This window comes from Triturus cristatus, chromosome 3_1 (genome assembly GCF_964204655.1).
Source record: "Triturus cristatus chromosome 3_1, aTriCri1.1, whole genome shotgun sequence".
NCBI classification, from domain to species: Eukaryota; Metazoa; Chordata; class Amphibia; order Caudata; family Salamandridae; genus Triturus; species Triturus cristatus.
In genome coordinates, this window is record NC_140583.1 from 496,728,960 (window position 1) to 496,746,924 (window position 17,965).

The 17,965-nt window shown below is 45.8% G+C and overlaps 1 protein-coding gene across 2 annotated transcripts in view; it reads left to right on the forward strand.

Annotated features, from left to right (window-relative positions):
• LOC146860466 (ADAMTS-like protein 5) overlaps window positions 1–17,965 on the forward strand; it is a 315,295-nt gene that overhangs the window by 35,699 nt on the left and 261,631 nt on the right. The window contains exon 1 of one of the 2 annotated variants that reach the window (XM_085644354.1): window positions 5,828–5,866. The exons of the other annotated variant lie outside the window; for it this stretch is intronic. Coding sequence (XP_085500480.1) covers window positions 5,844–5,866 — 23 coding nt within the window. The 5' untranslated portion in view covers window positions 5,828–5,843. Of the gene's footprint in view, window positions 1–5,827; window positions 5,867–17,965 lie in introns of those variants that run through there. 2 annotated transcript variants of the gene reach the window in all.

Below are 17,965 nucleotides of genomic sequence, written 5' to 3' on the forward strand. Positions count from 1 at the left end.
TACATCACAAAATTTACTCAGAGGTTCTAGTAAAGAGTCGATCCCGGACACGATAGGCCTTCCGGGGGGTGGATTAGTGCCCTTATGAATCTTGGGTAAGCAGTAGAAGTATGGAGTGCGGGGATCTTTTCTGGTGAGGAACATGGCTTCATCCTTCGTGATCCAACCTTCCGTTTCTGCTTCAAGAACGAGGCTTTGTATCTTGGTGGATAACCGTGGAGTGGGGTCTTCCTCTGAAGGTTCGTAATAGTTGGTATTAGATAACTGACGGAGACACTCAACATCATATATCTCCTTGTCCTGTATTACAATGGCTCCTCCCTTATCAGCAGGTTTGAAAATGATAGTTTAATCTTCTGCTAGGTTGTTAAGAAGTTGTCTTTCCTCTCTGGAGAGATTGTTGAAGGGACGGCTCGTTGTAATTTTCTCAACATCTTTTAGGATGGCCTGTTCGAACGTCAGAACCTCATTGGGAGTCATGGCTGTGGTGGGTGTGAATCGGGATTTGTTCTTAAGACCACAGCCAACTGGTGGAGTTTCTGGTTTATATTGGAAGAAGGCTCTTAGGCGTACTTTTCGAAAGAATTGGTGCAGTTCCTGATGTAATGTAAAATCATCTTCCTTGGGTGTAGGGACAAATCCCAGGCCTTTCTCCAACAGTCTGTTTTCACCTCTGGTCAGGGGTCTGGACGAAAGGTTCACCACTAAGGTCTCGCTGTCTTGCTCCGTAGGACCATCTGCTCTGGCTCCTGCCACTGGACGTTCTTGATTCCTCCTCTTCTTCTGCCTCTTCCTCTGCCCCTCCCTCTGTTGAAAAAAGGGGGGTTCTGAAACAGTTGGTAGTTCGGTAGGGGGTTTTGTCCTGGTGGACCATTCCACATAGGTTGTGGGCCCATCCATGGCCCCTGATATATTGGTGTGTGAAAGGGCTGGGTAGGGAAGCCCTGGAATAGGGGTGGTGGCATAGGTTGGTGTCTGTATCCTCCTCTGGATCTTTGTTGTCTGTTGCTGTAGTTCGATTCACTGCCAGTGGAGTCAGATCTTCCGGAATTGCTACTACTGGCATCGTCTGATGTGGTATCGTGATTAGGAAACACATAATCATTTCTAGTGTACGGGTAAATCTTCTCTTTGTCAAAGTGTTTGACATCTTTTTGTAGCTGGTTGATCTTTTGCTTGGTGAGGTATTCTTTATGGTTGTTCATTTCTTGATTGATTTTTAACAGTCTTGATTTAAATGCTGTGATAGAAATACCAGTTTTCAGTCTATTCTCGGATAATGTTATCTGAATAAGTAAGTCATCCGATAGCCGTTTGGCTGTGTTTGTAATGAGCACCAGCCAGTCGCGGGTGCACTTCCAGGATATTCTAGACCATTCACGACTGAACGTTAGATCTTCTAAAAATATCCTTGGGGCCAGAGTTATAAGTAACCCATTGGAGGCAATATTGGCTCTCAGGTACTCAGTCATGATAGTCCCGTGTAGGGCTGTTTTAATCTGTAATTTCCTTAATGTCTGTAGTGATCTCCAATCGTTGTTCCAACTGCCGGTCGGCACGCTACCATCTTCTGCAAGTAGAGCTGGAGCCCTTAGGATCTCGGCTACCATCTCATCGTCAAAACTCAGACCAGGGTGGTCCATGTTGCCAGGGGGGCAACGTGGGATAGACGAGTTCAAGTCAGTGATGGCCCTAGGATATGGACCATGTGTTGAAGGAAAAATGAAAACAAAGAGAGAGAAAAGAGGGATGTCCCACGGCTAACAGCCGTACTCAAATAAGACCACACAATGAAGGGGGGGACAAGGAGCTAATTAGAAAGAGGTCCTGAACCAATGCTCCAAAGGTTAACACAGTAACAGTATAAGTGGTATCAGTTCCTAAGGAAGAGGGGGGAGATATATAACGGCCAGATCGGCTGTAAACAGTGTGCGGTGTCTCCAGGTAGACTTGAAAACATAGTGCATCTGATAACTATCTGCAGGGAACTACTACAAGAACGACGGGACCTCTTGAGACGGCTTTTTAATAGAAAACAGATACGGTGTTGCAGGCAAGCAGTGTTGGCATGTTTTTTCGGTGAAGACATCCAACTGAGTTGCCGGACGATAAAATTCTTAGCAGCTGCTGAAGCACGCCTCAAAAAATTAAAATAAAAAACATTTCAATGAAATATGAGTATGGATGCAGAGGAGAACATACCGTCTTGACCCATACAGAGAAAAGTTCCTGAATGCCATCGTGAACAAATAGGAAATACAGCGTCGATAATCGGACTGTCAATTTTTTTTTTACCTGGTATTAATGAGTGCTCTGGGTCCGGATTCACCTGTAATTTTAGCACACTTTGCATTTTGCACTAAGCCCCAAGTGCCAACCATTAATGCACTGAAACCCCCCTCGATGATCTTGGAATTGGATACTTTCCACTTTTCAGCTCATGCCAGGCCAAGTTTGCAAGGAAGTCTACCCCTAGAAATATTTGCAAACTATCATCCTAGCACAAATGTTAACTATGCCCTGACTCTTCTGTCTAATACATCTGAAAGGCAATTTCGCAAACATAGATCTGGCTAACTGCTCTTAACTCCAGCACAACCCCAATTGGGCATTGAGAAAAGGAAACATTCTCACCGACCTCCGGTTTTATGACTAAGGCTCAAAGAGCTTAGCACGCATGGCACTTTATTCCCCATCGTACTTCCCCTGTGGGATAAGAGGCTCTGATAGAGGAGGTTCTGAGCTAGCCCTCAGGGATATTTGTAGCCTGTTAATTACTAATCACATGTTTTTATAGCTTTTACTTTTAGCGATGTCTTTCTATTGTAATTTGTTGTTCTCTCCGTTCTTTTAGCTTGAAACTGTGTGAAATGGAAACTGTTTGTAATGGTTTTAATTAACTGCACAATAAATATTTACTTACTTACTATTACTAGTGATCTCAAACACAGTAGGGTTCAAATGTGTTTTCTGCAAGAAACAAGCCCAACAGCTCATATTCAGTAGTACCTTTCAATATCTCATAATAAATAGATGTAGTTTCAAACACTGCACACGTAATATTAGAAGCATCGCAAAGGAAAGTCCAAATTCATGTTTTACATTGATTTTTCTTACATTAAATCTACAACTTGAAATAAGAAATAAAAAATATGTTGAAAATGAGGCAGCCAAAATATGTGCGGGACTTTGGAGGTGTGGACAGTTTATACCGTCCACCCTATTTTTAGGTTTCACCAATATAGCACATGAGTTATGCTGAAACACTTATTGTTAACACTTCAGTGGGCTTACAACCTGCCCACAGAATAACTTTATTTGTTTTCGTTGTCAGTCTCATTTGCAATCTTTCTATTGCTTAGCTCCTATAGGCTTCCCTTCCTTTCTTGTGTTAGCTTCTCCATGGAGCACGGAACGAGTACGTGCTCTTTCTTGTCTTTGTTCTTTCTCATCTTTCTGCAATGCAGTTTTTAAAATTTCATTTTATAAGCATGTCAGTATTATTCCTGGACATGCAATGTACTTTTAACACAATCACATGGCTTCTTATTTATGTTGCATTTCCCCAATCTGCTATCTCTATTGATGCTTTGGCTACTGACACGCACACACAACTGCACTACTCTATGCCACTCTATTCTATGCTACTCTGCTCTAAGCCACTCTACACCACTCCACCCTACACCACTCCACTCTAGGCCACTCTACTCTATGCCACTCCACTCTACTCAACTCTATGCCACTCCATTATATGTCACTCTACTCCACGCCACTCCACTCTACTCCATGCCACTCTATGCCACTCCATTCTACACCACTCCTCTCCACGCCACTCCATACCACTCGGCTTTGTTCCATTCCAACTTACACCACTGCTGCTGTAAGCCATTCCATTCTATACTTTGCCACTCTACTCCACTCCACTCTACACCACAGTATGCCAATGCCACTCCACACAATTCCACTCTACAGCACTCTATGCCACTTCACTCTACAACACTCTACGCTGATCTACTCTACACCACTCTAATCTACTCCACTCTGCGCCAACCCACTCTACTTTATGCCAATCTACTCTGCATCACTCTATTCCATGCCACTCTACTCCATGCCACTCTACGTCACTCCACTCCACTCCTCGACTCAATGCCATGCCACTCTGTGCCACTCAACTTTACACCACTCCACGCCACTCTTTTCTACTCCATGCTTCCCTACTCCACGCCGCTCTATTCCATGCCATCGTACTCCATGCTGCTCTACTCCACTCTGTGCCACTCTATACCACTCCACTCTACTCTACACCACTCCCATCTATTCTATGCCACTCTATACTACTCCACTCTACACCACTCCATGCCTCTCCAATCCACACAACTCTACTTCATACTGCTTTACTTCATGCCACTCCACACAATGACACTCTTTGCCACTCCAATCCTCTCTATGGTACTCTACTTGATGCCACTCTATTCTACGCATTCCACACCCCACCACTCTACTTTGCACCACTCCACTCTATGTTATGTCACTCCACTCTATGCCAGGCAACTCTATGCTGCTCTAACCCATGCCACTCTACTCCACTCCACCCCAGTCTATGCCACTCCACTCTATGCTCCCCACCATACGCCAGTCTATGCCTCTCTACTCTACACCAACCTACACCTCTCCACTTTATGCGACTCAATGCCACTCTACTGCACTCCACTCTACACCACTCGGCTGTACACCAAACTACACCACTCAACTCCACACAATGCCACTCTACGCCACTCCACTCTATGCCACTGTACTTTCTCCATTCTACACCACTCTACTTCACTCCAGTCTATGACACCCTACTCTACACTACCCTACACCACTCCATTGCACTCCACTCTACTCTACACCACTCTACACTGCTCCACTCTATGCGACTCCACACCACTGTACTCCACTCCCCCACTCTCTCCCACTCTATTCAATGCCACTCTGCACCATTCTACTCTACGCCACTCTAGTCGATGCCAGTCTACTCTATGTCACCCAACTCTATGCCACTCTACTTTATGCCACTCTACTCAATGCACTCTATTCTACTCACCTCCACACTGTGCCATTCTACCTTGCCCCAGTCTACTCAACTCCATTCGATGCTGCTCTATGACACTCTCTTCTATGCTGCTTCACTCTAGGCCACACCACTCACTTTTAGCCATGCTAAACAGCAGGCAGACTGCTATACAACATGTCTGCCATGTGGTGTCTCTCTAAGTGGTCTCCTCTCCTTTTTTCCAGCCCCCTTCAATCTCTTTTTTTGTATTTGTGGCTCTCCGCAAGCAGTCACTTGAAACCCTCTGTTTGCTGCCCACTGCTGTATTAGCAAAAATCCATCTTTTAATTATTTTGAAACCATTCAAATATGGCTTCCCATGGATGAGAACAGTGCATAGGTGCATATGCAAGTCAGCCATCCTGGAATGATTTTTCTTTTGATTTATTATTTCAAGAGCTCCATCCTTGCATGCACACAGAAAGGGGCCATCCTGGAAAGGTTTATGTTAAATCAAAAGAAAGAGCACTCTAATATGTATGCATATGAGCACAATCATGTATGCAAATGCACAACAGCATCATAGTGTGCTTTTTACAAATGGTTATGAAAAAGCATTTGAAAATGGTCTCTGTGTATGCACATGTTCGTCGGTCTTCTGAGGGAATAAAACCTTAGCATAGCATATAAGTCGGGGCAATATTATCACAAGCAGGACATATTTGCCTTGTCAATAATTCTTTTAATTGATTTTCATTCCAGCAGGCATATTTGTATCTCCTTTTTAGGTCTCGCTGAGTCAGCACGCATGCGCTGCTTGGAGACACTTTGGTAGGTGAGTTTTCAAAGTGCTGCTGGCTGGCGAAAAGCTTGCGTTCACGCGAGCGTGCATGCGCGAACCGCCAGCCTTCAGCACCATCCGTCTTTCCTCTTGCTTGCTCCCTGCCTCCGCCCCTCCCCCCGCCTTCGCACTTACAGGCTATTCTGAGCAATAATTTAGCAAACCAGCAGTCGTATCTCAACAGCAGAGTCACTCTTCAATGAACCTGCATTGGCACAATTTAATGTCATTCTTCTCAATGGTGCAGCGCTGGAACTTATTACCAATAACGTCAGTCTTTAATACACCAATTTGATGACCTTTTAACAATCATGCTTTAAAGAACAGGTACATAGGCATGGCGATTATGTCTTAAATGGACCAGTACGGCCATTTCTCAAAAATAACACACTATAATTGTACAGTAATGGCACTTAAAAGATCCGTATCCATCCTACTGAGTACACACATTTCCGGTGCTGTAGATCATGATAATCGGTATTCGTGGCTTAAACCAACCCGCTTTACATAAAAAATATGTTTGTTATAGCAATCAAGGAAAATGTAGTTCAGACCGAAGGTCTCTGGTGCTATAGCCACAAGGAAAAATGCTGCTGCATGTACGTAATATTAGGAATGTGTGATATGCCGCTAGTGAGAGACCGCTACATAATGTGGTAATTCCGTTTCAAGCACAGTGAGTAAATTAGAGAAATGCTCACAAAAGGGTTGGTACCACCGAATCAAAATACGTACGTTTTACATGCATCAAATGAAAATGAAAAAATCACATAGCATTGGTCTGTAACAGTCTGTTTCACAACATACCTCTATCTCTACGAACAATGATCCAAATAAAAGATCAAGGTTGTGTACAAAATCCTAATACTGTATGTGCACTGCCTCCCTGTGAGGAATCAAATCCTGACCGCCAGTCCCTCCCCCATCATGACCCAGGGTCAGGCTCTTACCGGCATAATTTTGGGACCACCCCAACCACACAACCACACACACAACCACACACACACAACCACACACACACAACCACACACACACAAGCACACACACAACCACACACACAACTACACATACAACCACACACACACACAACCACACCCAACCACACACACAACCACACACACACACACACAATCACACACACAACCACAACCACACACACACACACACACAACCACAACCACACCCAACCACACAACCACGCACACACAACCACAACCACATACACAACCACACACACACAACCACACAACCACACACAACCACAAACACAACGACACACACACAACCACACACACACACAACCACATAGACACACACAACCACACCCAACCACCCAACCACACACACACAACCACACACACAACCACAAGCACACACAACCACAGCCACACACACAACCACAACCACACACACAACCACACACACACCCACACACACAACCAAACACACAACCCCACACACACAACCGCACACAACTACACATACAACCACACACACAACCACACACACACAAGCACACATACAACCACACACACACACACACAACCACACACACACACACAACCACACACACATAAACACACATAACCACACACACACAACCACACACACACACTCAACCACACACACACAACCACACACACACACACAACTACACACACTCACACAACAATACATACACACACAACCACACACACAACCACACAAACAACCACACATACAACCCCACACACAACCCCACACACAGCCACACACACACAACCACACACACAACCACACACACAACCACACACACACAACCACACACACAACCACAACCACACACACAACCACACCCACAACCACACACACAACCACACACAACCACACACACAACCACACCCAACTACACCCACAACAACACCCACAACCACACACAACCACACACACACACAACCACACACACAACCACACACACAACCACAACCACACACACAATGGGAGGAGACAACTGCAGCAGGACCTTTGGCTTGATCAGGACAGCAGAACCACCGGAAGAGGAACCCCTCGGCACGACTAGGGCAGCAAGAAGTTGTCATTGGAGACATCGTGATCATATGAACAATAGTAACATCCCTATATATTGCAGTACCACAAAAACAGCAACAAGCATTGGCATAGCCAATAGGTCTCGCCTTTGGGACCTTATAAGTATTTTGCCATGCAACAGTTGTTGTTGCACCAAGGATATTGTGCTGCATAACTAAATACTTATAAGGTCCAAAAAGCGAGACCTATTGGCTATGCCAATGCTTGTTCACGATTGAGTGCGAGCATCGAGCAAAGAGGCAGTGTCACCTTACGGATTTTTGGGGCCCCGGGCAAGAAATATGTTGGGGTTCCCTGTTTGGAACAACTTTGAATTTGTTTGTCCATAGTTTGCTAAGTCAAGGCCTGTGTTGCCTAACAATATTGAATTATTTATGTTAAAGGTGAAGATACAAAAATACATAGAAGTGAGCTAGAGTGAAACTTCACTTTGGCAGGGGGGGCCTTGGAAAGTGCGGGCCCTGAGAAATGTCCCACTTTGGCAATTACTTAGAACGTCTCTGCGTATATGCTTTGTTAATGCTTGGTTCCATTTAACATTAAAAGAATGTGAAGTGCTATACATACTGGAAACGGATGACAAGAAAGACATAAATAGGTAGTGATAAAAAGCCACTGCAGGTGTATACCACGTCACTGTAAAAATCTCTACATTAAGGCTCTAAGGTGGTGGTGAACATTCCTCGGATTGGCACTGTGGTCCTGCGTGCCCTCTTCACCACCTCTGAAAATAATGACGCAGTTCCAAAAAATCTGAGAGAAGAATGTGGCGGCAGCTGCTGTTCAGGCAAGAGGGTAACAGAATCCATGCAAAGCCTCCCCAGAGTACCTTGATTAGTTCCCATATACTTGTAAGTTCTTCTTGTGTGTGGTGCCCTGCCAGCGTGTGAGCCCTAGAGAGCGTGCCGTAGATCAAACAAACAAGCGGCCTCTCCTCCAGGGCTCTGTCCTGCCAGGAAAAAATACTGAGTGTGCCAGGGCGGCCGCTGTAACAGCTGCCCTCATGGAAATGTGCCCGTCATAGTGTAGTATCTTCTTGTTATGTTTATAATGTTCCCTTTTACCTAGGCCCTCAAGCATTCCACCCATGTCCATCACACCAACATTCCACACAGAACACTCACACTGGCTGAGCAGCTAGGAACTAGGTAAAAGGGAACATTATAAACATAACAAGAAGATACTACACATAGCCGATGGGGCGCTGTAGGGAACTCTGTGACGCGTTTGGTATCAAGAGCTGGACTGGGATGTGTGACGCAATGTGATGCTCCTGTAGACAATCTAGTCCCTGGTTGGTGGCATTCTAGGTAGCCATCTAGCATCATTTTGCTTTAGTCAGTGCTTAATTTGTAAAACTATAAAATAAAAAAATAAAAAGTCCCAGGGCACTCGTCGGGAGGCCACTGCAGCTTGCACTACCCATTGGCTGTGCTAGCACTGCCAATGACAGTACCTGCACAACTTCGAACCATCACACTGCTACAAGTGTGATGAATCAGACTACTTAAGGCCCCTAAAACAATTAGAATGGCTTGGGAAGCAGAAGTTAGCTGTTTTTAATGTACATTGAATTAATAAACAACTGTTGGTCTGCTCTTCTCTAAATTGCACAAAGAGCTCCACAGTGTGCAGGTGCCATAAGTGCCGGTGTTGACAAATAAGTGCCCCAAGCACCAGAAACCACTGTCTCTAGTGCAAACCTCCTGGACCTAGAGTAACACAATGGCTAAGGGCCAGATGTATGTAGGAACGGTTTTGCGATTACCTAATTACGATCCTTGTGATTCAGAATTAGGAAATCGCAAAAGGGCATGCATGAAAGTGTATTGAACACTTTCTAATATTCCTAAGGGATCACAAATGACCTACCTCATGAATATTAATGAGGTAGGTTGCAATTTGCGACCCCCGAGGAAGCGCAAAAATCACAGGGATGGTGGCCTGCTGGGGTCAGCAGACCATGATATCCGTGATTGCTTTTAAATAAAGCATGCTTTTTTTGTTTAAATACAGCCCGTTTTCCTTAAAGGCAAACGGGTTGCATTTAAAAAAGAAAAATGAAAAGTTTTTTTTCCTTTTTTAATAACAGGATCCGTGAGAGAACTGCCTGCTCTGAAAAAACGTTTTCACTGCCATTTCCAAAGGAGAAGGGTCCCTTGGGGACCCCTTACCATTTGCCAATGGGTTACCACCTACTTCCAAACACACCCCTTCCAAATAGCGCATCGCTAACCCATTTTGCGATTCCGTAACAGATTACTGAATTGCAACATAGGGTTTGATACATGTGAAAATCAGCTCGTTTGCGAACACAAAAATTCTTGAAACACATGGCCCTTAGTGGGCTATGGTGGAGGCACTCACATTTCACACTAGGAAGCGACTGACTCCTTCGTAAACCTTTCCATCTTGTTTTAGAGGCTCAGGTCTATCGAAAAACTCCCTGTACCAAGTGGGCATGACCTGCTCTGATGGACAAGCCGCTTTCAGCAGGTACAACCAAAAACATCTGGAGGAGTGATGAAAGGGACCTTCTGTTGCTTTTATGTGCAACACTTGAAGCTCTAAATTATAGCAGCATAGCCAGTATGATGCATGGATCTCACTAAATCTGTATTCTTTGCTGCCCCCAACAGTGGGTGTTTTTACCCTTGGTGTGTACTCTCCATAGAGTTACAATTGCTCGAGGATGAGCGAATGCCCCTAACTCCATCAGTCACTATGACAATGAGTGCCGTTCTGCGCTGAGGTGTCAGACGTGCCACGGTTCTGCGTCTGATGTAATGTTGAAAGGTGTGTTCATGTGCTGCTGATATTTTGAATTCCTCCCCCGTGCGTCATCTGGAATGTTTCCGAGTCCGCCTTGTTTTGCTATGTTGTGGTATGCTCTTGTGAAATAAATGACCTGCTGTTTCTTGTAACAAAAGTCTTCATTCGTATCATTTCTGGCTTGTGTGGAAGTGGCACGCTCCAGGTCGTCATGGTAGGCACAACGCCTTAAATAACATGCACTCTCTTGTATGTTGTAAAGCACCCCGTGTCTCCTTTCATTACTTCAGAGCGCTGAGAGAAAGAGAACGCCTAGATTGGACGTAGGTGGGCTAGTTCGACACTGCTCTGTGAGATGGGCTCCCGGCCCGATATTCGGAGAGGAATCAACCCCGTGTTGTACCCTGATTCTGTTGAAATGAGGCTCACGTGAACGGTGGAAACATTCTGAGCTGGGCCCCGCTGAAGAATGTGAAGACGTCCTTCTCCAGTAAGGACGGCCCACACACTGTGTGGTGTCTTTTCTTATTACAGGATTGATGTAACTCGGGCGTAACGCAATGCCCCTGCAGCCCCTGCAGCCCCTGCGACTGGGGGGAGGAATGGCCAATGAAAAGCAAATGGCCCTCATTCAGCTCAAAGCCAATGAATATATGTGAGATGTGCGGGAGACATATGTGAGACTCAGGGATTACTCATCAGATTTTGGGGGGAGGGGCATCATTTTGTGTTATGCCGGCCTTGGGGGAGGGGGTCCCCAGGGCTATTAATGGCATAGGGAGGTGGGCCACGCTCCTTCTGTTTTAATTAGTTTAGCAGCCCTTGGAGATTGAGAGGGAGGTCGTCTGCCCCCTCCCCTTTTTGGCAAATCTTGTCCCGGGGGGACGGGGCTCCCCGGGACCTGTAATGCCTCAGAAAGGGGGCGCGCACTACCCCATTTTAAGAAATTTGGGCCTCGGGGTGGGCTTGCTAGCGCCTGTGATGTCTCAGGGAGGAGGCCGGCATACTCATCCTCCACATATTCAATAATTTCTGCCCCAGTGGTGGGCTCCCCGAGCCTATAGAGGCTAGGGGAGGGAAGTCTTGCGTCCCCTTACATTAATTAAACAAAGCAGCCTTGGCTGCCCTTCTTTTTTTAATGATTCGCAGGATCACGGTATTGCAGCAATTATTGCTGATGTTTTAGGTTTTTGACCCAGTGGGAGTCCTTCTGGGTCCCTCATGGGGCGTAGGGGGGCAGGGTATTCCTACCCTGCCCCCTTATATATAGATATATAATTTTGTTTACAAAGTCCCAGAGTCCTGGAATGGCTGTCTCATTTTTCTCAGGCTGCTGGAAGACATCCATAGTGCTCTCTCCCGTGGGAGTCTGGATCCTGCGGGAGGGAGATTGCCCAAGGGAAAAAAAGCTCCCTTGGCCAATCAGAAAGTAATTTTTTAAATTGGCATCCCATGAGACTCTGTCAAACGTCTCGCAGACCCAACCACCCAGATATACAATTATTTTTAAACCTTAATTTCTCAAAAACTACTGAAGGGATTTACATCAAATCACAAAAAGCACACTCTGCGTACCAAGATCTAGGTTGTTGCGAAATTTTGGTGTAGTTCAGTTCAAAATTTTTTCCTGTATACTTCCACAAAGAAGTCTATGGAAAATGCATGGGGATTTTGCGTTTTGGGACTCCCTTTTTTCTTGACCTCTTCTTGACGGATCACCCTGCAACTTTCCATGCACAACCTACTGAAAAAGTAGCATCTTTGTTTAAAGTTTTGTGAACATTCGTCAAACGATGCCAGAGTCAGTAGCAGCACAAAAAACACTAGAACAGCTTACCTTTCTATAACTGCCCAGTTACCCAGTGGCTACAGCCACTGGGTTGTGTTTATATATGTATCTATATCTATATCTATATCTATATCTATAGCTATATCTATATCTATATCTATATATATATATATATATATATATATGTACACTAACACACACACACACATTGACAAGGCTATGTATAATACATATATAATACATATAGGAAATCTGCAACATTCTATTTGGAATAACTCTGGCGCCGGTTGACGAATCCTCGCGAAATTTTCAAAATAGGTGGGGCGCTCCGCTCCGCTCCTACCCTGAAAGTCTCGGGGGGATTCGTCAAGCGGGGCTGAGAAAAAAGGGAGGTCCTAAAACGCGTTTTCCCCATGCAATTTTCCATAGGGGCCTTTAGTCCAAGGTACAGCCCGAACGGCTGAACAGAATTACTTGAAATTTGGCAGAGAGGTAGTCCTCAGCTCAGGGATGTGCCTTTTGCATATATGGAGTCAATCTGTTCAGTAGTTCCTGAGAAAATTGCAGTTAAAAGCACATACATATCTATAGCCGCGCACCGTGCGAGCACCGTGCGCGCACCGTGCGAGCACCCTAACGTGCGCGAGCGTAATTCTGATTGGTGGTTACATGTTAGTCAACGTTCGAATCGGTTGAAATCAGGAAGTGTCGGCCGCCATTTTGTTTGTTTTCAGTGCGAGAGTGAAAAAGGAAGGTGGCGAACGTGAAAAGGGGGCAGGGTAGAGAGTTTCTGGCCCCCTAGCCTTTGTCAGGGGGTCCCTGAAGGACCCCGAAGGCAGAAAAAAACATTTTAATTTTTTTTTTAAAAAATCGCGGGGGTGCGCGCACGGGGAAAAACCCCCAAAAATATATATATATAACATGTGACGTCATCAGCAGTGCATTGCAGGGGCGTGAGTTATAGTTAGCTCAACTAACTATAACAGCTGAATTTCTCTGGTATTGTATGAGTGAAATGTCCAATTAATCAAACCATCCCTGAAACCTATGTTTTTTTCAGTGAATTTCAAAGGTTTTTTAAATGCTAATTTCTAACTATAACGACCCTGAAACCTATGTTTTTTTTCAGTGAATTTCAAAGGTTTTTTAAATGCTAATTTCTAACTATAACGACCCTGAAACCTTTGTTTTGTATTCAGTGAATTTCAAAGGTTTTTAAATGCTAATTTTAAACTATGCCTACATAGATAGGACATATGCAGAAAGAGGAAGAAACTCACAGAAAGAAGCAAGAGAAATGCAAAAAGAGGCAACAGAAGTCCAGAAAAACAAAGAAAGGTGCAGAACGAAGCAAGATATATGCAGAAAGAACCAACAGAGGGGCAGAAAGAGGCCTTGCTGCAAAGTCATCCTGTGCCCCCAACTTTTTGCTGATGGTTACTGGTGGTAACTGAGTCTGACTAACCAGGCCTAGAGCCAGTGCTATGCTAAAAGACACTTAGAATACAGTGAGAACACCTACATACACTAGGGTACACTATGGGTTGGGGTACCCCTGTGAGTGGCATGACCTCCCCTGTAAGGCCCTAGTACATAATAGGGCAGGGGGATTAAAACTACCTCTAAGTCAGAGGCGCAGAAAGATGCTTCTTTAACTAGTAGTCGCGTTTGCAGAGTGGTGGAGAAAGGGTGCTGAGCCTCTGACCAGTGCTCAGGAATTCCGCTGCATAGCACTTACAGAAGGTACCAGGAGGACTTCTTGGCCCCCAATGTCCCTCAGGAGTAAAGTGGACTTTATCCCCCATCCAGTAGTCTGCCAGGAGGCGCGTTTGCAGAGTGGTGGAGAAAGGGGGCATGGCCTCCGAAGACGTCTTAGCAATCCTACTGTGTGGGACTTACTGGAGGTAACAAGAGGGGTAGTTGGCCCCCAAGGACATCCTTGGGGGCCAACTATCCCTCCTATCGCTTCCAGTAAGTACCACACAGCAGGATTGCTAAGTTCTCATACCAGGTTACGCCCCCTTTGCCCACCACTCCGCAAATGCTCTCCCTGGCACGCTCTTGGATGGGGATTGAAGTCCCCTTCACTGCTGGGGTCCTTAAGGGCCAACTAGCCTATCTCTTACATCAAGTAAGCCCCACACAGTGGGATTGCTGAGAGGTGGACGCAGGCCACACCCCTTTTCTCCACCACTCTGCAAACGCGCCTCCTGGCACTCTCTTGGTTGGGCGATGAAGTCCCCTTTCCTCATGATGGTCCCTGGGGGCCAACTAGCCCACCAGGTACCTCCAGTAAGCCCCACACAGCTGGATTGCTGAGTGTGGTCCGAGGCCACGCCCCCTTTTTCACCACTCTGCAAATGCGCCTCCTGGTGCACTGCTGCTCGGGGGATGAAGTCCACTTGTGTCCTGAGGTTCTCAGGACACAAGAGGACCTCATCGCCCCACCAGCAGTGTGCCAGGATGAGTTGACATTTGTCCTAAAAAACTGAACTTGTATTGAAAATTAAGAAAGATTTGGGACACCCGGAACATTCCTCCAAAATGTGACTGTTCGTGGAAATCCGGGACGTCTGGTCATTCTAAGCCTATGAGACATACTGTTGCACATCTAGAAGTTTGCCAAGTGTTGGAGTCAATATTTCAGAAATACAAGTCCTGGGTTAGCCACCGCCTGCATAAATTGTCTGGTCTTGAGCAAAGTGCTCAAGTTGCATGTTTGTGGTATCCATTCAAATGCTATTAATGACATATATAGACTTCAGATTTCCCTCCATATGTGGTTCTCCCTGCAGTCCATAGTCTTCATTGTGCAATTAAACAAAACCTAATCTGTCTACACAGTCAATGACTAATTAGCGCTGCTTGAAATAATTTAGAAACCCTCCCTACAATCCCCTCCCCTCCAACCATAGAACAACCCAGAGGCCATATTACAAAAGTGCCCCGGGGCTCAATGGGCATTTGCGCATCTTTGTGTGCCACCCGGGTACTTTTGTATTGCAGGCGTGGCTGTAAAGGCTTGTGCGGCCCCTTCTTCAATACAGATTGCAGCTGCGTACATGTAGCACCAGCTTTATCTCGGGAGGGTGTTCCCTCATTTGCATTAGGGGTGGGCGGAATTTGCGGAATTAACCTTCGCAAATTATCGCGAGAATGTTTAAAATTATCGCAAACAAGCAGAAATATCGCGAAGATGCGGAAGTTTTTTTCCGGCATGTTCGCGAGATTTTCTGCATGGTTGCGGGTCGCCAACTTACCCATGTGGTTGCTTGCGGGCGCGGCCATCTTGTTTTGAGTTGTTCTCGCGGTGCATGATCGCGAGAAGAAAGACGTGATCGCGCGACGCATGACGTCACTGCGGGCGCGAACTGTCGCGAGACAGCGCAAATGGCTAAAAACAATACAACATCTCATGGAGAACGCGACCGGATCAAGAAAACTTGTCGGCGAACGCAGGGATTCAGGTAAGGCGATCGCGCGCGCGCGAGAATGTATCATTTTACAGCGCGAGCAAGAAACAAATTATCGCCAAGCTGCGGAAACCGGAATTTTTGACATTTTCGCGCTCTCCGCGGAACGCAAAAATGTCAAATTATCGCAATTTCCGCGAACGGAACGAAATTTTTGCCCAGGCCTAATTTGCATGGGTGCATGGCAGCATGCAAATGAGAGAATGTCTATGCCTATGCCTCTGCACCCCGGGTGCAGTCGCAAACATTGCTTTAGGAGATGCACTGAAAATGTGCCACAAAAAGATGACCCCGCACCCAGACATCCCGTTGCAGGCGGGTGCAGTCACTCACTGGACCCGCCTGCAAGGGGATCTCAAATCCCTCTTTAAAGTGCAGGTGGGTTGCCTCCTGCACAGATGAACATGAAGCAGCTATTAAACACCTGCTCCATATTTCTCTTGAATGAACTGTTCGCAACTACCCTGAGGGCTGCACATTCTTCATGATATGATGCACTTTCCCTGTTTGCACCCGGTGCACCTGCACAAAGGTGCGCAATGGCACATACAGGAAAAGTGCGCTCTATCTGTAGTAGGGCCCCAGGTCTTCCTACGTGCACACCTGAGAGCTCCTGAACAGTCACAACCTATTATGGCCATTGTCCTATACATAACTTCTTGTACAAATTCTACAAATTCACAAATTAACCAGTTTGCAATTATGCATCTTTGAAGTAGAACGCTGCGCGTGAATGCTAGACTAGTCCTAGAAATTACGCAAATCTAGTGCCTGTGCTGTTTCTCATACTCCTCTGCTCTTACCATACCGCGCTAGGCGGGTGTAGAAACCATGGCAGGGGTTGTTAAGCAATGTGGCACCAATATGTGTCTTCAGGTGGGGTTTGTTATATGATCTTACATACCTGAACATCAGTATTTTTTCCTTATCCGCGACTGGCTTCTTAACAGAACGTGCGTACTTGTTGCCTTAGTCACGCTTGTTTCTGCTACATATTGTGCTTCAGCTCTGATGCAGATGCACATTCAGTGACTACTGTTGATTTTTGTACACATCTGGTCCAGGCCACTGACGTCCAGTTTTCCTGTCTCTAGGGAACACTGTTTGACTTGAGTTTACAAATGAAAATATAAATAAGGAAATATTGCAAGAAAATGAAAACATGCACTTTTATTTTTGTAATCCTCTTCCACTAGCCGACATTACTTATGTACCTCATTGCTGCTATGTTTGATGTTTCTGGTCGAAATGATATTACTGCTAAATAAATAAATATTCTTCATCAATAACAGAATCTCCACAGAGCCAACCTTACCTTTGCAAGGTTCCCTACACAAGCCTGCAGCAACAGGATTGCAGCACCTCTCTGAACCTCACCCATCTCTGTTAAAGAGGCACTGACTGGGCCCAGCAAAGTGATCCCTTTTCAAACAATATTATATAAGAATTTGGAAGTCTTTTGACAGTGACAACCCACAATTGTAAAATACGCTAATTGTAGAAGATGACTTCACCAATACACCGGTCAGAAGCTGAGCTGTGGTGGCCTTCCGCATTTGCGTGCTGGGGGCCTAGTACTTGATTGTGCGTCAAAGCACAAACTTCCAGTGCACATCACTCTAGCCCACAGTTTTCACGTGAAACTTGGATGTTCTTGTATTCCTTACTGATCTTTCTACCTCCGCAGTTTTCAGGTCTCCTCTGAGGCAGGAGGACACACAAGAAGGTGCTGTCCCTCAGCTACCTCCAGGACACACTGATTCTTCATGCACTCTGCAGACTCACCCTGGGCCTTCTGTTCAGTAGCTCCATTGGCAGAGTGCCACCACTCACCATCCAATCGCTGTCAAGGTCCACAGGACATTCTGAAAGGTTCTCACCAGCGCTGTCTGCCTCACTGTGGCGTAGGCCGGAACGCCAGTCCCTGCCCGGCCTACATGACTATTTCTGTGAACTTAGGGCACAAC